Source organism: Heptranchias perlo, chromosome 21 (genome assembly GCF_035084215.1).
Source record: "Heptranchias perlo isolate sHepPer1 chromosome 21, sHepPer1.hap1, whole genome shotgun sequence".
Lineage (NCBI taxonomy): Eukaryota > Metazoa > Chordata > Chondrichthyes > Hexanchiformes > Hexanchidae > Heptranchias > Heptranchias perlo.
Genome location: NC_090345.1, coordinates 5,038,051 through 5,061,938, shown reverse-complemented (window position 1 = coordinate 5,061,938; position 23,888 = coordinate 5,038,051). Strand labels below are relative to the sequence as shown.

General features: G+C 44.5%; 1 protein-coding gene across 1 annotated transcript; it reads right to left on the bottom strand.

The window, feature by feature from the left end:
* Positions 1 to 3,699: 3,699 nt before the first annotated feature.
* On the bottom strand, positions 3,700 to 22,035 carry LOC137340270 (lactosylceramide alpha-2,3-sialyltransferase-like). The gene is made up of 7 exons (XM_068002689.1): positions 21,790 to 22,035; positions 14,866 to 14,933; positions 13,145 to 13,268; positions 8,748 to 9,091; positions 6,539 to 6,725; positions 5,051 to 5,209; positions 3,700 to 4,711 (listed from the first exon to the last, which is right to left on the bottom strand). The coding sequence occupies exons 2-7, from the start codon at positions 14,910 to 14,912 to the stop codon at positions 4,469 to 4,471; spliced, it is 1,104 nt and encodes a 367-aa protein (XP_067858790.1). The 5' UTR covers positions 14,913 to 14,933; positions 21,790 to 22,035; the 3' UTR covers positions 3,700 to 4,468.
* Between the last annotated feature and the right edge of the window lie 1,853 nt (positions 22,036 to 23,888).

Genomic DNA, 23,888 nt, shown 5'->3' with positions numbered 1-23,888 from the left:
CTTTCACCTGAACAGGCAGACAGCACCCCTGTTTAACATCTCATCCAAAATAGGGCACCTCCAACAATACAGCACTCCCTTGGTACTGCAATGAAAGTATCAACTTCAATGTTGTGCTGAAGTCTCAGAGGGGGGCTATAAAGGATCTTAAAGGTTATTAATAAGCTAATGGAAGATAAGAACATAGGAAATAGGAGCAGGAGTGGGCCATAAGGCTGATCTACCTCAACTCCACTTTCCCACCCTATCACCAAATACCTTGATTCCCTTAGTATCCAAAAATCAATCTTAGAAACATAGAAAATAGGAGCAAGAGTAGGCCATTTGGCCCTTCGGGCCTGCTCCGCCATTCAAAATGATCATTCCTGCTTTTTCCCCATATCCCTTGATTCCTTTAGCATTAAGAAATATATCTATCTCCTTCTTGAATACATCTAATGACTTGGCTTCCACTGCCTTCTGTGGTAGAGAATTCCACAGGTTCACCACCCTCTGAGTGAAGAAATTTCTCCTCATCTCTGTTCTAAATGGCATACCCCGTATCCTGAGACTGTGACCCCTGGTTCTGGACTCCCCAGCCATCGGGAACATCCTCCCTGCATCTAGTCTGTCTAGTCCTGTTAGAATTATATATGTTTCAATGAGATCACCTTTCATTCTTCTAAACTCTAGTGAATATAGGCCTAGTCGACCCAATCTCTCCACATACGTCAGTCCTGCCATCCCAGGAATCAGTCTGGTAAACCTTCGTTGCACTCCCTCCATGGCAAGGACATCCTTCCTCAGATAAGGAGACCAAAACTGCACACCATACTCCAGATGTGGTCTCACCAAGGCCCTGTATAACTGCAATAAGACATCCCTGTTCCTGTACTCAAATCCTCTTGCAATGAAGGCCAACATACCATTCGTCTTCCTAACTGCTTGCTGCACCTGAATGCTCGCTTTCAGCGACTGGTGTACAAGGACACCCAAGTCTCGTTGCAGCTCCCCATTTCCCAAACTATCACCATTCAGATAATAATCTGTCTTTCTGTTTTTACAACCAAAGTGGATAACCTCACATTTAACCACGTTATACTGCATCTGCCATGTTCTTGCTCATTCACCCAACTTGTCTAAATCACATTGGAGCCTCTTTGCATCCTCCTCACAGCTCACATTCCACCCCAGCTTTGTGTTGTCTGCAAACTTGGAAATGTTACATTTAGATCCCTCATCCAAATCATTGATATACATTGTGAATAGCTGGGGCCCAAGCACTGATCCCTGCGGTATCCCATTAGTCACTGCCTGCCACCCGGAAAAAGACCCGTTTATTTCTACTCTCTCTGTTTCCTGTCTGTCATCCAATTCTTAATCCATGCCAGTATATTCCCCCCAATCCCATGTGCTTTAATTTTGCACACTAACCTCTTGTGTGGGACCTTATCAAAAGCTTTCTTTCATATCCTGGGCCTCGTCTGACCAAGTGTTCTCTCGTCCTGCCTTTGAAAAGATCGAAGAAGCATATTTGAGGGCATGACTGAAAGACACGATGTCCAGTTCATGTGTCAAGGGATATGTCTTGTTACATTCCCTGGGTTAAGCTACATTCAAATAGACATTAGGCAGCGTGACTCAACTCTAGCACATAGGTGTGGGATTTGCTAACAGGAGCAACCGATGCCACTGAACTGGAGCAGGTTTTTCTTATATTTTTTCTTGATGTGGGTGATGCTGGCGAGGCCGGCATTTATTGCCCATCCCTCGTTGTCCTGATAAGGTGGTGGTGGGCTTGCTCTCTGAACCATTGCAGTCTGGGTGGTGTTTGGGCAAGATCCTAATCTTGTAGCAACCTTGACCATCTCCAATAAATGAAGAGGAAAAATGACGCAATCTATAAATAATTATAAGTCTTGTGGTTGTCCTGCCGCACATTTCAACGGCATTACTCCTCCAAAGCATCACGTATGACAAATCACTATTGTCTCAAAAGCTACTTCTCAATTAAGTTGGCAACCGAATGATTAAATATGAATAAATCAAAAAGGAGGTGAAGTATCAATGAGAAAATAAGCAGCAGCAGCAAATCAAGCAATCTCACAAAAAATTTGGCCCAGCTTCTTTTTGGTGACCGTGTTACTTTTCAAGCCAGACTATATGCCAAAATTAAACTTAATACGAAATTCCCAAGCAAATCACTAAACTTGGCTGAAAGCTACCTATCTTTTCTTGATGTGGAGATGCCGGTGATGGACTGGGGTTGACAATTGTAAACAATTTTACAACACCAAGTTATAGTCCAGCAATTTTATTTTAAATTCACAAGCTTTCGGAGGCTACCTCCTTCCTCAGGTGAACGATGTGGAAATGAAGTCCTCGAAATGCGACTTCATTTCGAGGACTTCATTTCCACATCGTTCACCTGAGGAAGGAGGTAGCCTCCGAAAGCTTGTGAATTTAAAATAAAATTGCTGGACTATAACTTGGTGTTGTAAAATTGTTTACAATTATCTTTTCTTGACTCTGAACGGTGGATATACATCTTGACGTCATCAGCAAATCCTCACACTGTACAAGAAGTACCTTGCTTCAATACTGTATATGAAGTTTGAGCAGCAGGGGACACGGAGGCATTCTCCAGAGCTCCATTAGTCACTAATCTCCAGCTAATAGATCCAGTTGATTGATTTGCCACTAACTCAGAGAGCTGCAGTCGTTAAACATGGGGGTAGAAATTGGTTATGGCCTGTTTTCGGGTGCACAGAGCGTGAGGCCCGAAATTGGGCCTAATTGGTTTAATTCGGACAGGGTGCCAGCGTCTGTTGTGCCTCCACACGTGGCTCGCCCATTTTGCCTGCACGAGTATCAGGCCGCTTCCCTCGTCACCGGCCTGAAGGTAAGCTAAAACATTTATTGGCATGCTGCCTTTCCACTGCCTTTTCCGTCTCCTTACAGTTGTCCTGAGATGCCTTGAAATCCCTACTTCTAAATGTGACCACATTACAGTACAGTATAAATATTCTGGGCAAATGGCCATTTGATGACACGGACCGGGAGTACCCAATCCGGATGCTGAAATGGACCTATAAAATTTCACATGTTAGGGGAAGATCTACACAAAAGGTCTGCTTCCATCCAGCAACTGTAAAGCAGAGTAATTCATGAAAACTGGGACTCACCTATACTAAAGGAATAACATTCATAAATATGTGGCAATTCAGTCTAATATCCCACTTAAGTATCTTCTCTCCTTTTCTTTTGGATTTCTGTGCAACATTGCCAATTAAGGTAATGTTTATAGACTGGTGTAAAAATACCTTTAAGTGTATATATCACAATAGTGTGCTTACTTGATTCATTGAGGAACTACGTCTAATTATGAGCTATCTATTATTACAATACAACTAGTAGGCCAATCACCGGACTGCTGTTGAAATGGGTTCTCCTTGAATTGAAACATACACAAGGACATGTTTTTGTTTAAGACAGCTTAAATATATTTTTTGTGCTGTTAATTGCATAATCTTCCTCGGTCATGCTCTAGATCTCATCCTTTCCAAATACTGGCTGTGTTAATCACTGGAATGGACGTGTAAAACTACATCACGTCTTCCAGTAAAGCAGCATTTGTAGCAAAAAGTTCAGGTAAAATGTAAGATCTGGCCTCTGCCGAAATCTTACCAATTAATAGGTGCGAGAGTCTAGTTTCAGCAACTTTAATACTTTATTAAGAAATATGAGTATAATCAATCACAGTAAACAAGCAACAGATATTCATCTATATACTTACAAGCAGACAACCTATTGGAGGAACCCAGGATGCCCTGAGCTTCAACCCAAGCAACCCACAGACCACTAAGAATGCGTCAACTTTTATACCCACCAGTTAACAGCCCATGTCACCTGACACTTGTCTTTATAATTGTTTCAGCGCGAAACTAAAGCTGCACCTGGGCTCCATTCTTATCTGCTACTCAAGATCTCATTCCTTGCACTGCCCAATATAGCTCATTCTATTTCCTCAGTGTCTTCCCATTATCCTTAAACTAGCTGATCTTTTAATTATGTTATAGTATCAAAACCATAGGCATCACAATCATATATCTGATCTATTGTTCATTCTTGATTTCAGTTTGCATTGTGGCTAACTATCGACTGGCTTACTTGCTTCTGTTTCTGCTTTCTTATTAATCTTGTCTTTCCTTTTCTAACTGTGCCTCCTAGCTGTATTGGTTCGGCTATGTGACTGTGCAGTGTGCTAACTCTGGTTAATTCAACCACCCATGCTGCCTGTGTTAGCTATTTTCTCCTTAAATCTACAGTACATTTGAGAAATACTGCAGGAAGAACAGATTTGTTGACTGTGTGGTTTCTCTACACTTGAACATGTTTGACACATCACGTGGTGAACACGTTATTGAAATTTTCAATTTTTTCCCTCTTTTTTAAGTTGTATTCCAGGTTATGCGTTCCCAATGTCCTTTTACCAGCTGACCCCACCTGTAAGGTCATTGACAACTTTCCCTTTCACCAAAGAAGCCAGGAAGAGTTTTTCTCTATTCACATTGTGCACAGCTTGAGCATTCATCGCATACATGCGGACAGTTTCATAATAGTGCAAAGGAAGGTCAGGGCGGGTCATGTCATAGCCAAAACCAGCCAGGTTGACCTCATCGCACAGGTGCAAGGCAGTGATGATCGAAGTCACTCCCAATGTTGGAAGCACCTGAAAAAAAATACATAAAACATAAAGGGGGAGATGAGGAGAAATTCTTCTTGCGCAGTGAGTTGTTACAATCTGGAACGCACGGCCTGAAAGGGCGGTGGAAGCAGATTCAATAGTAACTTTCAAAAGAGAGTTGGATAAATACTTGAAAAGGAAAATTTGGCAGGGCTATGGAGAAAGAGCTGGGGAATGGGACTAACTGGATAGCTCTTTCAAAGAGCCGGCACAGTGTGATGGGCTGAATGGCCTCCTTCTGTGCTGTATGATTCTATAATAGTAGTTATATTATTTGGGTGTGTGGAACTTCAGCAGCAACTATATGGAATTTAAAGGTCATACCTGCTTCCACCTCCACAGCTTGTGGCGTGGCTCTGGGAAGCCCAAGAAGTTCAGTGCTGTTTCCCTTATTATATCCAAGTTTAATATGCGATAGTTTTGTGGTTCTAAAGGGATAGACTCAACCACAGATTGCCAAAACCACATCTTCTGCCAAAGATTCTATAGAAAAAGAAGCCTGAAATTAAATTTCTGAAGATTGTAAAGTTTTCCTGTAAAATTAGCACATTACACTGGTAAACGGGAGCAATTCACTCCCGTCTGATACAATATGGCTTGAATGCGTCTCAATCCAGTCCTGTAAATAGTGCATCAGCCCATCTGCTGCTCAAATCCTCACCCATTCTTTTGTTACCTCCAGGCCCAACTATTCCAATGTTCTCCTGGTCGGCCTCCTGTATGCATACTGCATATAAGCACTGGGCAAATGGGAATAATTTTCAGCTATCTAGTGCTGTGTATTTCAGTGTGCCAACTCTGTATACGTACAGTATACACCGGATAAAAGGGAACAATTTATCCCCACCTGGTACTGTGTGGCTCATGTATGCCTCGTGACAACACCTGCATGCTGTAAGCTGAGCACCTGTACTAAAATTGTACACAACTTATTTCACAATAATCTCAATTCACACAAAAACTGGGACTGAAAACCTTCCCAAAGGATGCGGCAGAACTGTTTAAAATGGCTCTTGGCCGTTTCTGCATTTACTAAATCACACATACACCTCAATGTAGCTGCTGAGGTGTACCATGTTTGCCTGAAAACTCTGTAGGATGTAACGTAAAGCGATTTATCAGTGTGAGCCACAATACGACAGAACAATAGTGTTCCTTCCACTCAGAAGCTCCTTCCAAGTTTGACTTGGACGATGGAACAAGAGTTGGCTTGAGATCAACAAAGGTGTTTTATTTCATTAAGAACCCTAGGTAAGGGGTTAGGCCTTTGGTGTAGGACACCAACAAGGGTTAACATATGACGGTGCAGGACAGGACTGGACTGGTCCATCCAGCCTGGGTTGAAAAGAATAGGAGAGACAATCGGGTAAAGCGAGAAGCAGTGGCTAGGTAGTGCCAAGCTTGGGTTATAAAACCATGTATGTTGTAGGAGGAAGGGAAAATCAGGGAAGGCCAAGAACTGCACAGTTTTGAGGTCCTGGGAGAGATTGCTTTAGAGCGGGAGACTATGCGATGAGTCTTGCACTGAGGACACAAGGAGAAGGGAGAGCAGGTGGGATGGTATGTTTACACCTTGGAAAGAAAGGAAAGTACAGAGGAATAACTGTAGTAATATCTATAAACTAGAGGGAAACAAGAATGGTTGCAGAAGAGAGTTAGAGATTGGAAGCTAGAAGTGGGAAGAGGCCTCATTCAACAAACTTTTCATTGCATTCTGTCAAGGACTGCAACAGAGCCCTTCAGAAATGGCAGCAGTAATGCAAGATTTTTTAAAAATATAATTTTTTGAAAGGAAAAGAAATGCTTACTCACCATTGGCTCGTTTCTGACCATTGCTTTTAACCAAGCAAAGTCTGTGTTTTTGTACATTACCACCACAAACAATGAGTCTGGATCATACTCCCGGGGAGACTTGGGAGCAGCTTCTGGGTATGTAATCCGTAAAGTGGTCTTCCAGCCCACGTCAACCTCGTGACCTGTCACAGGCCCGTTGTTCATCCTGATGGAGTTGAGAGAGATCAATCCAAAGAAACAAAATCCCTCTATCCACTAAATATGTGCATGTGTGTGTTTCCAAATATATATGTAAATCTATATCTATACATTACTAAAAATCTTTCATATGTGCGTACTTACTGTATACATCCACCTTACTTCCTACGTCACACATAAAATGGAAAACCGTATATCAACATCTCACAATGGGAAAACCCTATGTCAACATTTTATAATGGGGAAACCATATACAAACTTTTGTGGTCGTGGTTTGTTGATGAACCAATCAAATCACTCAAAATTCTTTTTGAAAAAAAAGTCTCTCCACCATTATTTCTCAGTAACTGAAATTTCTAATGTCCAAAATAAGGTTTGAAACAAAATAAAAAATTCAAAAAATTACATATTTCCAAAAACATGATTAAATGTTTCACTTGAATTGTTTTTGTGCCACCAACGAATCACAACCAAACAATCGAAATAGAAAGTATGCAAAAGAAAAAGTTAGCCCGTGTTTTCCTGCTGATTTTTCTGACCTTGAGATAAACTCCCCAAGGAGAGCAGCCGAGCAGCTGCCAATCTAGAGAAACTTCCAGCAACAACAATAATTAATCTCTAATAAACTTCAAGACCTAGTTAGACCACATTTCCCCGAGGATTACCAGAGCAGGGACAGCTCAGGTTGGCAGCTAAACATCACAACTGGAGATTTTAAGAGGAAGGGAAGAGATTCAGAGTTTTGAGGTCCTGGAAAAGAGTGGGTTAGAGTAGGAGATGGATGTGTTGGCCTAGAAATCAGGCCGTGCAGCGCCTGTTTTGCAGGCTCTAAACGGCCTCCTAAGCCTCCAATATGGCGGGCAGGAAGCGCACGTTCATTACTCCCTTCCTGGAACTCCCTTCCTAACAGCACTGTGGGAGAACCTTCACCACACGGACTGCAGCGGTTCAAGAAGGCGGCTCACCACCACCTTCTCAAGGGCAATTAGGGATGGGCAATAAATGCTGGCCTCGCCAGCGACGCCCACATCCCGTGAACGAATAAAAATAAATAAATTACGAGCTGGAAGTGCGCCACCCGCCATATTGGTAAAGGCCAAAAAAAATCGGTGTGCAGCACCCAGGCTTGATACAGGCATTGGCTCTTGGCATGTGCAAATAAGAGGCTTAATGCCTGTCTCAGACCCCGAGCACAGGCTGCACTCAGGAAAATCAGGCCTAAACGCAGCCTAACAGGCGATCCTTACAGAGACCGCAACCAGCAAGGTGAGTTTTTAAAATATACTTACCTGAATGTGGAGCTAGGGGGAGCACATTGAAAGAACACAGGCCACCCTTTCCACTCCACTCCTCCTGATCCCTCATTCAAAGATCACTCCCCCCATTGCGATCACCGAAGTGGTGGGGGGGGGCGCGGCTACCTCCCGACCCCATCACCCCCTTCCCGACTTGTCCGTGGTCCCCTCCCTGTTCCTCACCCTAGGGTCGCTGCTGGCATCTCAGTGGTCCGATCTTCAATCCCGCTTTGCTGGCAGGCTGCTTGTTACTTTCCACAGCTCGCCAGCCCAGTGATAATCAGGCCCGAGGCCCAATATCAGGGGCACCTCGGGCCTCATCATTCAGGCACAGGGACCGATCCTTGTGCCCCCTCCCCTCAAGCACCCTAAATTGGGTGCAGCCGAATTTCTAGGTCATTGAGTCTTGGTTACAGCACTAGCCATTGTAGTATTGATAGAGAGCGAGGAGAGACAAGGAAGTTTGTAATGGAGAGAGGTTGTAAGCTTGAGGACCACCTGTCAGATAACAAATATTTTCTTGTATATTGTGCAGCAGTGCAAAAAAGAACCTCCCCAGATGTAAGAACAGGATTCAAGTTATGGACAGACCTGGGCTTTCTGGAGTTAAGAGTTATTGAAGGGGAAGGAAATGTTTGGAACGAGAAACAAAATCAGTTTGTTGTAAATAATGTTTGGGTATTTGGACTCAACCTGTACATTTGGGCTGTACCTTACATACTGCAATTTTTCACCTGATAACGATGTTATGTTGGTCAATGTAGGCCCCAAGCCTGGTCCCTCGGAGAATGCCACCATTCCCCACCACAATGCACCTCTTGCAGCTGGCTGGCGCCAAGTTCTTTGGAAGCCCTGCTTGTGGCAACAGCTCCATGATTTCCTGAAGTTGCTCCTCGCAACCTTTGAACCCGAAAGGTGGTTCATAAAATGCTGCGCCTGGGTGTGGGATCTTGCCATTCTGCACAAACACAGGAATCCTGTTGAGCTGTTTCCCTGGATACAGCGCAGAGAGTTTTGATTGGCTGGAGTTTGGTTCGCAAGGACTGGAAACTATCTTCTGGCTTTGATTGTGGAGTCTCTAAAGAAAGACAAGAGGATATTTCGGTTAAGGTCGCAGTGCTGACATTCTATGGGTAAGTGGATTTGAGGGTCCAATATCTCATGCAAAAGATGGGTTTAGACCAGGATGACATCATCAGTCCTAAATTATTGACATTTCCTCCCTACGATCCACCCATCTAAGCTATGGTTAGACGTTAAAGGGGTACTATGATATCCTGTATGATGCAGCACAGGAGGAGGCCATTCAGCCCATCGTGCCTGTGCTGGCTCTTTGAAAGAGCTATCCAATTAGTCCCACTCTCCTGCTCTTTCACCACAGCCCTGTAAATTTTTTCCCTTTAAGTATTTATCCAATTCCCTTTTGAAAGTTACCATTGAATCTCTTCCACCGCCCTTTCAGGCAGCGCATTCCAGATCATAACAACTCACTGCATAAAAAAAATGTTTCCTCATGTCGCCTCTGTCTCTTTTGCCGATCACCTTAAATCTGGGTCCTCTGGTTACCGACCCTTCTACCACTGGAAACAGTTTCTCCTTATTTACTCTGTCGAAACTGTTCATGATTTTGAACACCTCTATCAAATCTTCCCTTAATCTTCTCTGCTCTAAGGAGAACAATCCCAGCTTCTCCAGCCTCGCCACACAACTGAAGTCCCTCACACTTGGAACCATTCTAGTAAATCTCTTCTGCACCCTCTCTAAGGTTCTCCTAAAGTGTGGTGCCCAGAATTGAACACAATACTCTAGCTGAGGCCTAACTAGATGGCAGGGATGGCGGCAGAGTCCAATGCCATCCTTTGCAGTGCTATTAGTGAGGGTCTTTCTACAATGCAGGGCATTCAGGAGCAAGTGCCAGCTCCAGGAACATCTGCACAGGTCCTATGGAACACAGAGGCCTCCTGACACATAAATCCATGGATATACTAAAGAATGATCTTCATAGTACCATAGTAGGTATAAAGGTTTAGCATAACTTCCTTGCAACTTAGACCAGCAGCTGAGCAAGGCTGATGCTGGGATGGTAAAGGTGATTTGGCCCTTTGCATCAAGCTTTACCCTGGGATTGGTCTTCAGTCAGAATTTCTTTTTTTTGGAGGCTCCCAGCTTCATTGGGAAATCTTCCTCCAGACTGTTTCTTGTTTGCGGAATTTCCCTAAAATGCAGGCTGCAAAATGTGGGGATTCCCATCGTTATCATTTATGTGTTGGAGGAGGAGGAACAGGCAAGTGAGGAAGCCAGGCTCATGAGGCAGCAGAGCAGGACATCCAGATCTTCCTACAGATATGGTTTTAATAGAGTAAATAAGGAGAAACTGTTTCCAGTGGCAGAAGGGTCGGTAACCAGAGGACACAGATTTAAGGTAATTGGCAAAAGAGCCAGAGGCGACATGAGGAAACATTTTTTTACGCAGCGATTTGTTATGATCTGGAATGCGCTGCCTGAAAGGGCGGTGGAAGCAGATTCAATAGTAACTTTCAAAAGAGAATTGGATAAATACTTAAAGGGAAAAAGTTTACAGGGCTATGGGGAAAGAGCAGGGGAATGGGACTAATTGGATAGAATCTTTTGAAGAGCTGGCACAGGCACAATGGGCCGAATGGTCTCCTCCTGTGCTGCACCTACTATGATACTATGAAGATCATTCTTTAGTATATCCATAGATTTATGTGTCAGGAGGCCTCTGTGTTCCGTAGGACCTGTGCAGATGTTCCTGGAGCTGGCACTTGCTCCTGAATGCCCTGCATTGTAGAAAGACCCTCACTAATAGCACTGCAAAGGATGGCATTGGACTCTGCCGCCATCCCTGCCATCTGCCGCATAGCTTTGGACTATCTTTGCAGAGCCTTCATATGGTTCTGATGCTCTGTAAGCGTTTGTCTTTTCATGGAAGGACCCCTGAGATCACTGTCTGAATGATCAACAGCCAGGGTCTGACATCCCTTAAGCCTCCATTCGGGTGCATCATGTTCCATCTCCAATAAAAGAAAGACTTGCATTTATACAGTGCCTTCCACGAACTCAGGCCGTCCCAAAGCGCTTTACAGCCAAGTAAGTACTTTTTAAAGTGTAGTCACTGTTGTAGTGTAGGAAACGCAGGGAGCCAATTTGCACACAGCAAGATCCCACAAACAGCAACATAACAATGACCAGATCATCTGTTTTTTAATGATGTTGGTTGAGGGATAAATATTGGCCAGAACACCAGGGAGAACTCCCCTGCTCTTCTTCAAAATAGTGCCATGGGATCTTTTACCTGAGAGGGCAGACGGCATTTTGGTTTAACATCTCATCCGAAAGACAGCACCTCTGACAGTGCAGCAGTCCCTCAGACTGGGACTGTCGGCCTGGATCATGTGCTCAAGTTTCTGGATATCTCATCCTCTAGTGAGGTGAGAAACACCATGTATTAGTTCCTCTTCCAGACTATCTGTATAAGCCCAGTTAGCCTATCTGCACTTGTGAGGGCAAGTGATAGGGTTCATGACAGAGTGGGCCAATTTCTGCTGAATACAATAAACCATTTGTTGAAAGATCCTTCTGCTGATAGTGCCAGATGTTGAGGGTTCTGCCACTGGACGTTGGCTCTTACTGTCCCTCAGCAGCACCTTTCTCGCTTCCCACTTTTTCCTTCCTGTTAGGGTCTCCTCAAGAGTATGAGCCTGTGCTGCCTCATAGAATGCCACCATACAGATCAGCCATCGTCTCATTGAATGGCAAGACAGGCTCGAGGGGCTGAATGGTCTCCTCCTGTTCCTGTGCTCCATTCCCCATCCGAAATCATTTCTGACCTTTGATGACCCCCCACTGCCTTACAATTTTTTTGGGGTCTTCTGGCCGAAGTAGGCAATTGCTGGACAGGACTCACACCTTCGTCCTGCCCAGCGATATGAGAATTTGCTGACCCCGGGATATTGGACAGGGTTTGCTGTTAGGCTGATTAAACGGGTGGAAGTCCCATTCTGCTCACAGCAGCAGATCGACGAGGCTTGGAATTACAGGCCCTCCAAATCGCAGCCAGTTCCAGACTCAAACTGTCACGCCAGCTACAGATTTGCCTAATCCTCTCCCTCAGTGCCCTGCCCTCCCCCTTGCTGGAACCCTCACCCTCACCCTCAACTCATCATCACCGTCATCCTTACCCTCACCCTCTCCATCACTCTCACCTTCACCCTCAACCTCATCCTCTCCATCACCCTCACCCTCACCTTCACCCTCACCCTCACCCTCACCCTCATCCTCATCCTCTCCTTCACCCTCACCCTCACCTTCACCCTCATCCTCTCCTTCACCCTCATCCCCTCCTCCTCCCTCAGCCTCTCCTTCACCCTCACTTTCACCCTCTCTTTCACCCTCATCCTCACCTTCATCCTCTCCTTCACCCTCATCCTCTCCTTCACCCTCACCCTCTCCTTCACCCTTACCCTCATCCTCATCCTCTCCTTCACCCTCACCCTCACCTTCATTCTCTCCTTCACCCTCATCCTCTCCTTCTCCCTCTCCTTCACCCTCATCCTCTCCTCCTCCCTCAGCCTCTCCTTCACCCTCATCCTCACCTTCATCCTCTCCTTCACCCTCATCCTCACCTTCATCCTCTCCTTCACCCTCATCCTCACCTTCATCCTCTCCTTTACCCTCATCCTCTCCTTCACCCTCACCTTCACTTTCACCCTCTCCTTCACCCTCTCCTTCACCCTCATCCTCACCTTCATCCTCTCCTTCACCCTCATCCTCACCTTCATCCTCTCCTTCACCCTCATCCTCACTTTCACCCTCTCCTTCACCCTCACCCTCACCTTCATCCTCTCCTTCACCCTCATCCTCACTTTCACCCTCTCCTTCACCCTCATCCTCACCTTCATCCTCTCCTTCACCCTCATCCTCACTTTCACCCTCTCCTTCACCTTCATCCTCACCTTCATCCTCTCCTTCACCCTCACCCTCGCTTTCACCCTCGCCCGTGCCCTCACCTTCACCCTCATCCTCACCCTCACCTTTACCCTCACCCTCACCCACATTTTCACCCGTGCCCTCGCCCCCACCCCCTCCCGAATCATAGTCTGAAACGTACCGCAATGCAATCCTGCGACATTGTGTAATATCTCCAGATATCCTGTTGTTTCTGGTAAGACGGGTAGAGCAGGACCAGGTAACAGACGGCCAGGAGCACCAGCGATGCCGACAGGGACCGTTGCCTGGAGGAACGAAGAAGAAAGTCAGGATGAAGCGGGGAATGGCGGAGCGGCTCAGCGGGATCTAGTGCCCAACCAGAAAGGTAAAAATGGAATCAAACCTACAGGAGAAGTAGGAATGATAAGGATCTTCAGTCAAGGATTTCCCACCCTGAATCAGAGGGTCTTTGATAACTCCAGGATTGTGATGCCAAGTAACACACATTGCATCATTATCAGGACTGCTTTACAGTGACTGAAAAAGCCAAATTCTGTTGTATGAATACCATATTCATGGTATTCTTAAATGTTTACTAATGTTTTGGAGATCAGATTCTGGGATTCGTAACCCTTTCTCCCTGTCTCTGTAGGGCTCTGAGTTCTTTCATGGTGCTGTCCAGATGTTTATGTGCCTCTGGAAAAAAGAGTGAAAAAAGCACAAACTTGCATTTATATATCGCCTTTCACATCCTCAGGATGCTCCAAAGCGCTTCACAGTAAGTTACTTTTGAAGTGCAGTCACAGTTGTAATATAGGCAAACACAGCAGCCACTTTGCGTAACAGCAAGGTCCCACAAACAGCAATGAGTTTAACGATGAGTTGATGTGTTTATTTGTGGTATTGGCTGGGAGAGTCATATTAGCCAGGACACCAGGAGAATTCCCCCTGCTCTTCTTCCAATAGTGCCAGGGGATTTTTTACATCCACCTGGTATAAACCAGCTCCTGCCTTTGCCCAGTGGTCACTGGATGGTGATCAAGAACAGGAGCCCTGGGTGATTGGCTGTCCCAATCCAGGGGCCTATGGTCAATTATAGCGTCCCAACTGATATTTCTGGCTGAAATCAGCCAGCTCAGCAAACACCAAGAGTTTTTTTAAAATTCGTTCTTGGGATGTGGGCATCGCTGGCGAGGCCGGCATTTATTGCCCTTTCCTAGTTGTCCCTTGAGAAGGTGGTGGTGAGCCGCCTTCTTGAACCACTGCAGTCCGTGTGGTGAAGGTTCTCCCACAGTGCTGTTAGGTAGGGAGTTCCAGGATTTTGACCCAGCGATGATGAAGGAACGGCCAATATATTTCCAAGTCGGGATGGTGCGTGACTTGGAGGGGAACGTGCAGGTGGTGTTGTTCCCATGTGCCTGCTGCCCTTGTCCTAGGTGGAAGAGATTGCGCGTTTGGGAGGTGCTGTCGAAGAAGCCTTGGTGAGTTGCTGCAGTGCATCTCTTATATGGTACACACTGCAGCCACGGTGTGCCGGTGATGAAGGGAGTAAATGTTTAGGGTGGTGGTTGGGGTGCCAAGCAAGCGGGCTGCTTTGTCCTGGATGGTGTCGAGCTTCTTAAGTGTTGTTGGAGCTGCAATCATCCAGGCAAGTGGAGAGTATTCCATCACACTCCTGACTTGTGCCTCCTGAGTTGAACCCTCTTGGCCTGTATGACTCAACTGCTCCCTATAAATCCATTGCACCATCAGGACCTAACGTTCCCTTCCTGCTCCTAAAAACGCTTCTGTTCTTGCACAGTGGTGTGGGAGAGTACCTTAAAAGGATGAATGAGACATCGCAAAGAGGGAAAGATATTGTGAGGAGTGCTTGTGTTGTCTGAGTAATGTAAATGAGCTCACCTGTTACTGAAGCAGATTGTGAGCTGACCCATCCTCGTGGATTTCATGCTTTCAACAGAGCCTGAAAACTAAAGGAAGCATTCAGAAGAGTTCAAGGGCTTTAACAATGTTCTTTCTCTGTGTGCTCACTCATTCAGTGGCATAAACCAATTCTGTGCCATTAACTTTCTGCTCTCCTCCTAAAGGTTCTGGACCATACTGGGTCATGGTCCAGTAGGGACAAGCAGTCATCTGGTACCATCTGGTTCTGGTCCTCGCCCCTCCCTATCTCTGTAACCTCCTCCAACCCTCCGAGATCTCTGTGCTCCTCCAATTCTGGCCTCTTGCGCATCCCCGATTTTAATTGCTCCACCATTGACGGCCGTGCCTTCAGTTGCCTAGGCCCTAAGCTCTGCACTTCCCTCCCTAAACCTCTCCGCCTCTCTCTCTTTTAAGACGCTGTGATCTTGGACGGTTGTAGGGCTGGAGGAGGTTACAGAGATAGGGAGGGAACAAGACAATACTGAAGCTATTCTAGTAACTAATCGCAAGCAATTGAACTACGAAAAAAGATGCCAAGTCTGTTCATACAGTTGTAAGTTCTTAAGACCATATTACTGGTAATAATATCATTCCAATAATATTCGACACAGGGAAAGTGTAGGTCCAAGAAGCTTTATACAGACATCTTAACTTGATAGTTATAATTCTAAGACATGTTTGTGTAGCTGAGTTGTATCTTTTAACAAGACCCACACCAATAGATTCCTTGCCCAAAGTGAAGTTCACATATATATCAGAGGTTCCCACACTCTCTTTACTGAGCCCTCTGCTGAAATTCATGTCCCAAACGTGCCCTCTCTACAAGAAACAGGGTAAATTTTACAAATGAATGCTCCCTGTATGGCATCTCATCCAATGGTGGTGGGGGGGCACATATCGGGAATTTGTGCCCACCTCGCTCCTCCTCACAACTTTCTATCCGTTAAGTTAATGAAGTCGTATTTGTAAAATTTATTCTGTGTGTCATCTCTAAGTAGTGAGAAAAATATTTGGACTGTGGCCATTTTATTGTCTGTCCCTCTCCCTCTGTCTCTTTCTGTCTCTGTCCCTGTCCCTGTCTCTCTCTCTCTCTCTCGCTGTCTCCCTCTGGGTAAAATGTCACATACTTGGTTGTCAGACCAGTTAGAATGGAGATGAGGAACAGACAGAATCAAGGGACAGTGGGGAGAGGAAACACGGACAATAAATAGCCTCCAACAGCTTCTCAAATAAAAACAACACTTATGTTTGTCTAAAAAAGAAATCACCTTTCATAGAAACATAGAAAATAGGAGCAGGAGTAGGCCATTCAGTATGATCATGGCTGATCCTCTATCTCAATACCATATTCCCGCTCTCTCCTCATACCCTTGATGCCTTTTGTGTCTAGAAATCTATCTAGCTCCTTCTTAAATATATTCAGTGACTTGGCCTCCACAGCCTTCTGTGGTAGAGAATTCCACAGGTTCACCACCCTCTGAGTGAAGAAATTTCTCCTCATCTCAGTCCTAAATGTCCTACCCCATCCTGAAACTGTGACCCCTCGTTCTGGACCCCCCAGCCAGGGGAAACATCCTCCCTGCATCCAGTCTGTCTAGCCCTGTCAGAATTTTATATGTTTCAATGAGATCCCCTCTCATTCTTCTAAACTCAAGTGAATACAGGCCGAGCCGACCCAATCTCTTCTCATACGACAGTCCTGCCATCCCAGGAATCAGTCTGGTGAACCTTCGCTGCACTGCCTCTATGTCAAGTATATCCTTTCTTAGGTAAGGAGACCAAAACTGCACACAATACTCCAGGTGTGGTCTCACCAAGGCCCTGTATAACTGCAGTAAGACATCCTTGCTCCTATACTCAAATCCTCTTGCAATGAAGGCCAACATACCATTTGCCTTCCTAACTGCTTGCTGCACCTGCATATTTGCTTTCAGTGACTGGTGTACAAGGACACCCAGGTCCCTTTGTACATCAACATTCCCCAATCTATCACCATTTAAATAATACTCTGCCTTTCTGTTTTTCCTTCTGAAGTGGATAACTTCACATTTATCCACATTATACTACAACTGCCATGTGTTTGCCCACTCACTCAACTTGTCTAAATCGCCTTGAAGCCTCTTTGCATCCTCCTCACAACTCATGATCTCATCTAGTTTTGTGTCGTCAGCAAATTTGGAAATATTACATTTGGCTCCCTCATCCAAATCATTCATATACATTGTGAATAGCTGGGGCCCAAGCACTGATCCCTGCGGTACCCCACTAGTCACCGCCTGCCACCCCAAAAAAGACTAATTTATTCCTACTCTCTGTTTCCTGTCTGTTAACCAATTTTCAATCCATGCCAGTATATTATCCCCAATCCCATGTGCTTTAATTTTGCGCACTAACCTCTTACGTGGGACTTTATCAAAGGCCTTCTGAACATCCAAATAAACCACATCCACTGGTTCTCCCTTATCTATTCTACCAGTTACATCCTCAAAAAACTCCAGTGGGTTTGTCAAACATGATTTCCCTTTCATAAATCCATGTTGACTTTATCTAATCCCGTTGATATTTTCTAAATGTCCTGTTATCATATCCTTTATAATATCCTACTGATGTTAGGCTAACTGGTCTGTAGTTCCCTGTTTTCTCTCTCCCTCCTTTTTTAAATAGGGGGTTACATTTGCCACTCTCCAATCTGCAGGAACTGTTCCATAATCTATAGAATTTTGGAAGATGACAACTAATGCAGCCACTATTTCCATGGCTACCTCTTTTAGTACTCTGGGATGCAAATTATCAGGCCCTGGGGATTTATCGTCTTTCAGTCCCATTAATTTCTCCAGCACTATTGTTTTACTAATACTAGTTTCCTTTAATTCCTCCTTCTCACTGGTCCCTTGGTTCCCTAGCATTTCTGGGAAGTTATTTGTGTCCTCTTCCGTTTCACACTTCAAAAACTTTATATGCGGGGAATAAAGCTGTTGCCAGTGTCGTCATAATATTTTTATAAAAGGTGGTTATGTCTCCTGTAATAACTTGGAAATACAATTTCTTGCATTGACAACCCAATTTCAGCCTTGTTACTGTTGATTCTGGGATGCCAACGTAAGGATCAAACCTAGCTCTCTGTGACAATCATTCACAAACGGCATTGACAGTGCAGCTTATGGTATAAAGTACATCTAGCATACTTACAGTATTATCTGTTACAGTATTATCCGTACTCTATGAACACTTCTTTATGGGTAGAACAAACATTTGCGTTCTTTGGTTTACACGAGAGGTAATGAATGATAAAATACTGAGTGCAGGGTTTGATTTCAGAGTCTGTCACTGGGTGGGTTTTTTTTTACTACTGGTGGGCTTATTCCTTGACCTTTGATCTCTAGGATTGAGTTACCTCCAGTGGTGCTGGGTGTGAACTGCGAGCGCTCATCAATCAAACAAACATTGCAAATAGCAGCAACTGTACAGATCATACTCACTGGACCCCTACAACATAGTCAGACATTCCCCGTACTCTGCTCACTATTGCTGCATTCTTCTATTATATTTTTTGCCCTCGGTATTTTCCTCTACGATAAGAGCAAAGCACCAACATCCACCCACTCCGCCTCCTCCCCCAGCACATCCCCAGAGCACTTCCTCTCATCGATGGTGTGAGCCAGCCCACCCGATAACCCCCACAGTTTGGGAACCTCTTGTACTATATCATACAAGTGGGTTCCAAAGGAGAAAGGCTCATCTAATCTAATCCATCCAGGAAGACTCTATAGCCCCTCCCGTCACTGTATCCAATTTGTCTGTTAAATGATCCCAGGGTTTCTCCCTCCAGTAGCCTATCCAGAACTCCATTCCAAGTGCTGATCGTTCTTTGTGAAAGAAGGAAAAGAAAGAAGCAAACTTGCATTTCTATAGTGCCTTTGACGACCTCAGGACATCCCAAAGCGCTTTACAACCATTGAAATACTTTTGAAGTGTAGTCGCTGTTGTAGGAAACATTGTGTGAAGTAAAATTAACTGAAGTAGCTGAAGGTCAAACATCATTCACCTTAATTACACTTTGGAAAGTTGAAAAGAAATCAGGAGAGTTATACAAAAGTTTCAGAAAAGTATTGAGAAAGGTTAACTTGAAGTACAGAGTCTGATAAGAAATTTGGGCTCTTTAACTTTGAAAGATGGTGACAAAGAGGTGACCTCATCCAGGTATACAAGACCGTAAATGGTATAGAAAAGGTAAATGTGATACACTGCTTCAAAGTAAACTGTGACAGTAGGATAAGTGGGCGTAAGTTCAAACTAGCAAAAGGCCAATTTAGTACTGATATCAGGAAATTCTTCACACAAGGAATGATCAGTGCTTGGAACTGGATACAGTTGGGATCGTGCTGTGCCTGGAGAGATTGTACAGTCTTTCTGAATGGCCTTCCTCAGTTGTATGAGAAAGTGTAACAAATACATGTATGACATACTCTAACTTATACAAGTACGTGTAAGGTCTTAGAGATACACTTTAGTAGTTACCATTACCAGCATGGACCTGTTGGGCCGAATGGCCTGTTTCTGCACTGTACATTCTATGTAATTCTATGTACCACTGAGCAAGGTGCAAAATATATGGGGGATTGTGTAACCCCATTGATCTCAACTCCTTAACAAGCTGGATTTGCAGAAACTAGGCCAGTTTAACAGGTAAATGTGCAAGGGGAGAAATGCGTGGGGTTTGATGAGTAGCAAATCGATGGGGATTACAACTCACACCGTTCAGATTCAAGTCACCACTGATTGCTACAGCTGAACAAATAATGCTGGACATCTGACAGAAAAGTTAACCTGTCTTTCCTCTTTACCGATGCTGACAGACCTGCTGCATATTTCCAGCACTTTCTGTATTGATATATCAGGTATTGTTTACTATTAACACCCAGCTGCCACTTAGCAATTCAGCCATCGCACCTGGCTAGGTTGCAGTAACCGAGTGGCTGTGATCCTGGACTAGCTCAGGAGCTCGCCATTAATAGTTATGAAATTGAGTTCAATAAATCTGGTAATTTTTGGCTGGCACCAGGAAAGCAGCCAGATTGCTGTAAACACCCAGCTGGGTTCACTAATGTCCTTCAGGGAAGGGAACCTGCTGTCCTTACTCGGTCTGGCCTACATGTGACTTTAGTGCCACAGTACATGGTTGATTCTTAATGCCCTCAGGGCAACTAGAGCTAGGCAATAAATGCCAGCCTTGCCAGTTTCACCCGCATCCCAAAGAAAACTTAAAAAAGGTGAAGATTCAGGTGAGGCAGCTGGTCCCCAAGTGACAGCTGATTACTTTGAGCAGCACGTGGCAATTCAAAGGCTGACCACAGCAAACTACTTTTAAACAAGTTCAAAATGCATAATATTTCTAAAGAAATGCAAACAAGTTAGGAACTGTTTTCAGACCGTATCTGTTTTGGGGACAGACCCGCTGGGGTCTGAGTTTTCTTGCTGCAGAATTTGGTTGCGTTGGCTGCAGAGATTGGCCTGAGGTAACATAGAAAATAGGAGCAAGAGACGGCCATCCGGCCCTTTGAGCCTGCTCTGCCATTCAATATGATCATGGCTGATCCTCTATCTCAAAGCCATATTCCCGCTCTCTCCCCATACCTCTTGATACCTTTTGTATCTATATGGTGCAGAATTTGAGGGGTCTGATTATATTGAGCCTGATGATAGCATTCACTGTGGCGTAGGGCATGTACTTAAATAAAGTGACTGAGTAATGCACTTAGTAAAGCTGTCAGTCCTGGCTATCTCGGGTGAACTGAGACATCCTTCACCACAATAACTAACTTCACCCCACCCCAAACAAAATACACATTCGTATAATATCATCATATCTCCCAGAAATTCTCAAAACACTCATGCATTATTTCGTAGTCAATACTTGCAGATATATATGTATTTTTTTTAAACTGCGCCTTTTAATGAAGGTCCCAAACCTTTCTGATTTGCCTGTGTGTTGTCACAGATGATCTCATTTTCATGCTAGGCTCGGGACCCCATCTGTCCTGATTATATTTGCTTTAGTATCTTTTTATGAATAATTTAATACTTGCGTTAGCTCCGTTGTTTGCCAGGTCTGAAATGATGCCTGAATTAATATCTTGTGGAACCCTGAGTGTCCTGCTGTAATGCACCTGTATGTTCACTATTTCAGTTCTATTGTCGAGTTTGTGGCTTGAGTCTTGAAGCAGCCTGGGTTTGTAGTTGATATGTGCTGTTGAATTCCCCGCAGCCCCCTTTCCCTTCAGTGAATCATTTACAGTTTCGTCTCTGTTTCTCTGCCAACTAAAGTTCGATCAGCAGTCAAATATTAATCCCCCAAAAATCTCCAGCTCGCTTGTTTTTGCCTTTTTCAGAAGCTCCTGGTTTCAAAATAATCTTTTCCCCACGTGATTTGGTCCTAAGCTACACCGCCCACCAAGAGCACAAGATAAATACCAACGAGTAAAGCCATTCAGCCCATCGTAACTCATTCATCCAGTAGTGGCTCTTAAAAAGTCCCAAGGTTTCTTCCTCCACTGCCGTACCCAGGCGCCTATTCCATGTACTGAAGACTGTGTGAAGAACAGCTTCCTGGTGTCAGTCCTAAATTTGCCTTTCCCTGGTCTGAACCTGTGTCCCTTGCCATGTTTCCTTATTTCGAATTACTGTTCCAGATTTAACTTTTCTGTATTGCTTAGTATTTTGCTCAGGTTCCCTCAGTCACCCCCTAACAAGGCTTCAGAACCCAGTTTACTTCCGTCTTTCCCATAACTTAATCATCTGCTCGTAAGGATTCGAATAGTGGCTTCTTGCTGCATCCCCTCCAGACTTTGAATGCCGATGTCTTCGTGACCAGAAATGGATGCAGTATTCAAGGTGCAGTCTTACCAGGATACAATGTGAAATCCTCCGATTGTCACTCGCTCAGCATCCTATTTACTTTCTTGGCTACTCCTCTCCTGTAACTCAACATGTTGAACTCAAGAGTCCACTAGCAACGTTACATCTCTTTCTTCTTTCCCCTTAGCTGGTACGGAGCTATTTACAGTGCATATCCCAGGTTCAATCGCCACGCTCTCATTTGCAAGAGGCAATGTGTCTTTGAAGTTTCTCTTACACGTTAAAGTCTTGGGACTTTACCTAATATGGTCTGTTATGATCTGATATGGTCTGCCAGGTTCAACAGCCCGCAGGTAAACTTTGGAACGACAAAGACTAGCAAGGCTAAATCAGACAACTTTCAACTCACAACAATTCAGTCCATTCAGCATTTTTAAAAAAAGTTTTAATTCTGAGAACAGAACTCAACACAAATTCCCGTTGCGTTGCTGATTTAATAAAGTTTTCGCTTTTAGTAAAATAATTAAAATCTCTTGCTGGCTTTGTGCTCGAACAAGAGTGTAAAAGCGTAAAAAACCTACATGCAGGGCCAGGATTCATAATGCAGGGCACCAGAAGGTTCACACTTTACCTTACCTTAGTTTCATCAAGTTTTATTTCCATTTGAGAAGATCCAGTGCGTACAATTCTCCCAGCTGCGTATCAATTTCCTCCCCCGCCCTGTCTTTCCACAACCACATTTATTGTGAATGACTTTCTCCCGTGTTATTATAGAATCGTTCTCTCTATCCTGTCTCATTTGAAAATAAATGGTGTAATTACAACCAGAACTGGTGCACAAACTGAATAGTTTTGTAACTCTGCAATAGCTAGTAATGTAGATAAAAGTAGGGTGAGGCACAAGTGGGATTCTCGTCCGTGAGCAGAGGGAACCTCGATTATAGCACCACCTTTGCTACTGTGGCAAAATACATGGAAACACCGCATTCTGAGATAATGGCAGCTTCTAAACTTTGAGTTGCTTAAAATATGGCATGTGGTATGAATCTAATGATCTTGATCCATTTTACAATCCAATGTGTGTAATGCACAGAATCTCTACTGTTGTTGAGTAGTCACGTAGTGATTATGCTACTGGACCAGTACTCCAGACGCCTGAGCTAATAACCCAGAGAACACAAGTTCAAATCCCATCAGGGTAGTTTGAGAATTTCAGTTGAGTTTTAAAAATAAATCTGGAAATAAAAAGCTGGTATCAGTAAAAGTGACTGTGAAGCTGTCAGATTGTCAAAAAAACCCAACTGGTTCACTAAAGACCTTTAGGGAAGGAAACCTGCCGTCTTTACCCAGTCTGGGCCTATATGTGACTCCAGTCCCACACCAACGTGATTGACTCTTAACTGCCCTCTGAAGCGGCCTGGCAAGACACTCAGTCATATCAAACTCAGGGCAATGAGGGATGGGCAATAAATGGCGGCCTTGTCAGCGACTCACATCCAGAGAACAAAAATAATAATAATGGAAGAAACAACTACTTTTATAAAAAAAGACTTAAGTGAAATAATGAAGTGAATGGATTGAATTGGATATATGATAGAGACTATGTTTTGTCAGAATTTGTTTGGAATGGAGTGGAGGAGCTAAGGGAGCTTGACTGACAGGTACACGGGTCATTAAAGGTGGCAGTGGATAAAAAGGCAAACAGAATCCTTGGTTTTGTACCTAAAAGCACAGAACACAAAAACAGGCAGATAATGCTGAACTCGTACAAGACCTTAGTTTTAAAAAAAAATTCGTTCATGGGATGTGGGCGTCGCTGGCGAGGCCGGCATTTATTGCCCATCCCTAATTGCCCTCGAGAAGGTGGTGGTGAGCCGCCTTCTTGAACCCCTGCAGTCCGTGTGGTGAAGGTTCTCCCACAGTGCTGTTAGGAAAGGAGTTCCAGGATTTTGACCCAGCGATGATGAACGGTGATATATTTCCAAGTTGGGATGTTGTGTGACTTTGTGGGGAATGTGCAGGTGGTGTTGTTCCCATGTGACTGCTGCTCTTGTCCTTCTAGGTGGTAGAGGCCGCAGGTTTGGGAGGTGCTGTCGAAGAAGCCTTGGCAAGTTGCTGCAGTGCATCCTGTGGATGGTACACACTGC

What these genes read in the sequence shown, in the direction of transcription:
- LOC137340270 (XM_068002689.1), bottom strand. Translation starts at nt 14,912, where the DNA reads ATGAAATCCACGAGGATGGGTCAGCTCACAATCTGCTTCAGTAACAG. An exon ending in TGGTCAGAAACGAGCCAATG is followed by an intron (nt 5,210 to 6,538) that starts GTGAGTAAGCAT and finishes CTTTTTCTATAG; the next exon opens with AATCTTTGGCAGAAGATGTG. An exon ending in AGCTGTGGAGGTGGAAGCAG is followed by an intron (nt 4,712 to 5,050) that starts GTATGACCTTTA and finishes ATTTTTTTTCAG; the next exon opens with GTGCTTCCAACATTGGGAGT.